Source organism: Bison bison, unplaced genomic scaffold (assembly GCF_000754665.1).
Source record: "Bison bison bison isolate TAMUID 2011002044 unplaced genomic scaffold, Bison_UMD1.0 scf7180017864516, whole genome shotgun sequence".
Classification (NCBI taxonomy): Eukaryota; Metazoa; Chordata; class Mammalia; order Artiodactyla; family Bovidae; genus Bison; species Bison bison.
In genome coordinates this window covers 7387804-7393885 of record NW_011495069.1, presented here as the reverse complement: position 1 = coordinate 7393885, position 6082 = coordinate 7387804, and the positions used below count along the sequence as shown (strand labels likewise).

At 35.5% G+C, this 6082-nt stretch overlaps 1 protein-coding gene across 1 annotated transcript in view; it reads right to left on the bottom strand.

The window, feature by feature from the left end:
• Positions 1-515: 515 nt before the first annotated feature.
• Positions 516-6082, bottom strand: part of CLIC4 (chloride intracellular channel 4) — a 39500-nt gene continuing 33933 nt past the window's right edge. The window contains exons 4-5 of the mRNA XM_010830070.1: positions 5284-5465; positions 516-4104 (exon numbers count right to left, since the gene is read on the bottom strand). Of these exons, the coding sequence (XP_010828372.1) occupies positions 3940-4104; positions 5284-5465 (347 nt within the window). The 3' untranslated portion in view covers positions 516-3939. The remainder of the gene's footprint in view (positions 4105-5283; positions 5466-6082) is intronic.

The following is a 6082-nucleotide window of genomic DNA, read 5'->3' as shown; positions in this document are numbered from 1 at the left end:
CTCCTTGCAGTCCAAGGGACTCTCAAGAGTCTTCTCCAACACCACAGTTCAAAAGCATCAATTCTTCGGCGCTCAGCCTTCTTCACAGCCCAACTCTCACATCTTTTTTATATATGTATCATCTACAAAGGAGAAGTCACTTGGTCCATCTTTTTCCACTCCTTATTTCTTTTACTGATTTTACTGCATTGGTATAGGATACCTCGAATACAGTAGTTATGTAAAATAGCTGAGTAATGGCTGTGATAGAAGGCAATCGTATTTTGCTTCTGACTTTAATGAGGGCTTGTTTCACATTTATTTATGAAATTTGCTGTAGGTTTTTGGCAGATGTCTTTATTGGGTTAAAAAAAAGTTAACCTTTGATCCCGTTTTGCTAAGAATGGGTACCGTGAAAGTTTTTGTAAGTTATTTTTTATGTACCTACTGAGATGATCGTATGGTTTTCCCCTTTAATCTATTAAATGTACTGACTGCCCCCTCAAGAAAAACAAAAGATAGTCTCAAATAAACACTTTTACCCCAAATTGTTATTTATTTTCATGAGAGGGGGAAAAAAGAACCTTTTATGATAGTGAAAATATATTTTATTTTTTAATACAATAGCTGCCAGCAATATACTGGTTCCAGAGAGAGAAAAGAAAATACAAGCATTCTACAAAAAGCTTTCATTTTCCTTTTCAAGTAATTAAAAAAAATGCTTCAATTCTGTTCAAGTTTATGATTTGGGGGAGTTGAAATTTTTTTCCATAATAAAAGTATAATTTTGAAAGCCCCAACCTTGGTAATTTGTAAAGGATGGGATAAAAATGATGATACAGTATAATAATGAATGTTTCTCTCTCTCTGAATCAAATACTGATTATAACCAGTGTAAGAAATTGGTTAATCAATAAATTTGATGAAATGTGTATCAAAATGTTCATGAAAAAATACATTTCTATTTCTTCTCATTTTTACCATGTAGATATTTTCTAAATGGATTATTTTAAATGCACAGAAATAAAAGCTATCTACACGCAGCTCTAAAGAGATTCAAAACAACAGAAGTAAATGTGCCTAAATTCTAAAGTCAAACAAATGAGTGTAAGAATAAATGTCAGAAACCTCTTCATTGTATACAGATTGCTCAAGGGTTTAAAGATAGTTGTATAAGCCAAAGTTACCAAGAAATAAAATCTTGTATGAATTTTATCACAAAAGTCAACAATCTTGGTAAAAGGAAATAACAGAACTATACAGAAAATCCACATCTATATTTTTTTTTAAAGGGAGAAGTTATATCAACTGAAATAGTAGACAGCCTTCCAAATGTTGAACACAAAAATTTCTCAGAATCCCTTGGAAACTATAAGATCTTCCATTCAGACTCTTATCTTGTTTAAGTGAAACAAAAGGGGTTTAAATGAAGGGGAGAATGATTCAGTAGTTGTAGAAATAATATCAGACTATTTCTATTACATCAACCCATACACTACATGAACTACCATGAAAACTTTTCATGTCCCAAATTTCCCAAGACTGTAAGCTATGATTTTTCCACAAATGTAAGATGGGGTTAAAAAGGTATGTTCTAGGGTCATCTTTTTTTACTAGCTTTTGTCCATTTGCCAATCTCAATCTCAATCTCATCTAACTTTCCTGATAAAGTAATAAGATCTGTCTTTCTACAGAAACACAACTCTGCCTTCATCAAAATTATAACAGATAGACCCTCCCCCTTCCTTGGATATCTAGAGAGACAGCCAAGTGTAATCATGGGGTACATTTTTTAAAAAGAAGAGAATAAATATCCAAAGTGGCAAACTCTTCACAACTGAATTTCAGAATGTGTTCTTCATCCCTGTTTTGAGGACTGTAGCTCTTTCCGCATTAGCCCTCTACTCTGCATCACTTAGTCCACCATTCACTTGAAACTGACGTCCTGCTTCGCCTGAATTATGCTTTAAGCTATGAGGCAAGATTCAGTATCACCTGACGCCAAGTTGGTCCTATGGAAAAAGTAAGTGAAAAGTGAAGACGGCTGTCTGTGTACTGGTGCACAAGTGATGCAATTCACCCACGGAAGCTGCTGCCACAGAATTTCTCAATATATAACCTGATAGTGCTTCTTCCTGGAACAAGATAAGTCATCATCCAATACTTAATTACAAAATGGTGGGTACCCTAACTTTGTTCAGCAATAAGGAGTTCTAAAAAAGGTAAAGCAAAGAAATCTCCCTGAGCCAAATGGATACAATATGGAGTTTTTCTTATCTTTCTACACCAAGCTAATTACTGATAGATTTATATAAATGCACAATGCTTATAAAAAATCAGGCTGCCTTCCATAAAGCCAATGTTTACTAAATGTTAGCATATCATAGGAAAAAAACATTGCTATTTTAAAGAAATATACTTAAAATTTCCAAAAACAGCCTATGAGAAATAGCACTTCTTAAACAAGTTAGGTATAAAAATGACCAAAAACATTACTATAGTCACAACCAGTCTTTGGAGTAGTACACAGAAAGTCATTTTTTTCTTTTTTAAGTGAATAAATACCTAGCAAACTTTTATTTTCATCAAGTTTATCCTCCCTTGTTACCACACAAAAAATTCCTGGTTTAGGACTTCAGTTTAAGAAACAAACATGCAGAGTGCTATTCCTCAATGTAACTTCAGAAAAATTTAATTGAAGGAAATGCAATGATTGAGATTAGGCAAAACTTCAGTAAATATGAAGTCACCATCACAACTATAATTTAGTCCAAAAGGAGTGAACCATACCTTGCCTGAAGTCTAACAGTAAATGGGATGGAATAATAACCTGTTTAATCTTATTTTTAATATAGGATTTATACTGCACTCTTTAGATTATCAAATATGCTTTATAAACAAAACTCTACTTGATATGTTGACAAATCCATGCTATCTTCCTTAGGCTAACTTTTACATTACTAATCATTGCACTGCTAGAGCTAAATGAACCAAATATCAGTGTACATAGTGTTGCTCAGAAGATCTACAGACAGCAAGGCTGATGCTTACCTTAAAAAAGAGCACTTTTACAATATAGGAAGAGAGCAATAATGTTCCAAATGAATGGCACTGGACAGAATACATATAACCAGTAACATATTTAGACTGAGCGTATCAGGTGCCCATTGGTTTCTCTTATATTCATAATATGCTTGAGAAGATCTTGAAAATACCATCCTTCCCTCTGAACTTTCAGCTTCTAAGTAGTGTCAGATAGTATCATTAGTACGAAAGAAAAATTCTTTTAGGCAAAAGTAAAAATCCATGTACAAAGTAAAATAACAAAATCTGCACTGACTTTTGGTAGAAAGCACTCTTCTCGGGTGGTAACATCCTTTAGTACATATCCAGGATAGACTAAACTGAAATAGAATACTTTGATACAGTAGCAATCCTTTCATATACTCTTACTAAATATTATAAAATTCCAAAAATACATAAATATTCCTTGTACCATGCATTATGCACCAGTTTGGGCCTGACTGAAGGGGTCACGGTTACTATTTTTTAAATTTTTTTTACGGTTACTATTTTAACAGTTGAACAGTGCACCTCAAAAGTTCTGTCATCGATACACAGTGAATGGACTCCAGGGATGAAGGCTCCAGAGAGATGGCAAACTACCTTTAAACTACCGTTAAAGTGAAAGTTTGTGATGGAGTGTCTCCAAATTGGAGGAGAGGAGGATACAGGCTAGGGGATATAGGCAGGGTAAATGAATTTTAAAATAATACTGCTTAGGAGTATATATATTTCGAGAGAGCTACTATACCTTGTCTATCCTTTATCCTAATCTGAAATAACTGCATGTTCGTGCCAAATAAAGTTTCTACTTTCTAGGAAGAGGAGCAGTCTGTTAGGGAAAGTATGTTCTTAGTCAGGGGAAGATGTGAAGACGCTTCTCTCATAAGTGCTCTTTTATTTGGTAAGTCTCTTGGCTACATCACTGTATGCTATTTCAACCTCCTTATCACTGGGGCAGGTGTTGGTGAACTCATCCCTACTGTAGGCATTAGTTAGGTATCTCCAGATGCCAGTCATTCCTTTTGGAATATCGAAGTTGCGGTATTTTTTTGCCACCACCTAAAATACAAAGAGATCAAAAGTTAATGTTTATATGCCATGTCTTATAAACCAGACATGTATCTGATTTTAGGGCAAATTAATTCCGTGAACCTCTCAAAACTGCCTCTACTTGAAGTCTGTCCCCTTCATTATAACTAGACATTTAAAATAATGATAAGGACCGCAAACCACACCAGAAATTCAGAAGTGTGGTGGTGACTGCAAACGCCTGCCTTTACCAACAAGAGAAACAGTCAAGTGCAATCACTGGATAAATACTTTAAAACATACACAATAGTTTAGGTCTTCGGTCCATTTTTTGATTGGGTTGTTTTGATGTTGTTAAAAATCATGAGATGTTTGTAAATTTTGGAGACTAATCTCCTGTCAGTCACATCGTTTGCAAATATTTTCTCCCAATCTGTGGGTTGTCTCTTCATTTTGTTTGTTTCCTTTGCTGTGCAAAAGTTTTTGAGTTTAGGTAGGTCCCATTTGTTTATTCTTGTTTTTATTTCCATTATTCTGAGAGATGGATTGAAAAGATATCGCTGCAAACACACACACTAGTCGAGACCTGTTTTTCTTGACCTTGATCTTTAGTGCACAGCACAGTGTTTCACACACTGTCACTTGTGTTAGCCGCTCAGTCGAGTCCGACTCTTTGTGACCCTATGGACCACAGCCCGCCAGGCTCCTCTGTCCATAGGATTCTCCAGGCAAGAATACTGGAGTGGGTTGCTGTGCCCTCCTCCAGGGGATCTTCCCAACTCAGGGATTGAACCCATGTCTCTTATGTCTCCCCACTAGTGTTACCTGGGAAACCCAGTAAATGTAGTCACACAATAAATGCTCAGTAAATATTTTCTGCCTTGAAAAGAAAAAGCCAGGTGATCAAAGAACAAAGTTTGATGCTGTATGTAAGTGTAGCAAGCACTTTAAAGTTACCTTGAATTTTTATGCAGTCACAGAAAAAAATTTTTTCCATTTCTCATAGGCATTGATTTTAATACACAATTTTCCATTTAATACACCTTAGGGTGTTTCACCTATTGCCTAGACAACATTAAGTTACACTGTTTGGAGGTTCTAAATAGTGAGTGTCAGAATACCAGCCAAGTTTTACACACAGGGGGAGTCCTGTCTTTGTAAAAAGGTATCAGGTTTAAGAGCAACGTGACCCACATCCTGCAGGCCTACCTTGACAATGTGCAGCTTGGGCAGCAGGTTGCAGTCAGCTAGTGTCATTTCATTGCCATCCAGAAATTTACGTGTGGAAAACTTAATGTCCTCCATACTATTCTCATCAATTTCATCAGGGAGGGGAGAATTCAGATATTCATCTAGTTTCTGCAGTGTTTTCAAGAGACCTCGCTCCAAAGCTGAAAGAAAGATGGAAATGCTATAAGAAGGAAAACCACCCAATCCCCAAAGTCTTACTTTGAAGTAAGACTTCAAGAAGTGTTACTCCTTCAGTCAGTAACTGGTCTCGCTGACACTGGGGTACAAAACAGACAAGGTTCCTACTCTCCCGGAGCTTATTTATTCACTTGGGGGAGAGAGATGAGACAAATTTACAAGTAAAACTACAGATAAATATAAAAACAAGTATGATAACTTCAGATAATGTCATCTATAAACATTTGTTAATAACTAAATGCCCCATATACAAACACATCATGGCTCAACACAGTTGATGTCTAAACTGGAAAACAAAACAAACAAAAAAAAATGGATGAGAAAAGACAAACCTATTATTTCAAATATAGAGAAGAAAGTCTTGCTGAGACAGAGATTCTTGCCCTCAATTTTAAATCCTGCTCCTATAAAAATATTTGGATTTATATCCATGAAATGTGTTAAGAAACACCAATTCAAGTAGAGAAGCCTGAAGTTTCTGCACTGCCTTAATATATACAAGAAGCCAAAAATAGCACTATCTTATAATAATATGAAAAACAGAGGGCAGATGAGAGTTCAATTTACAATACTGAACTGG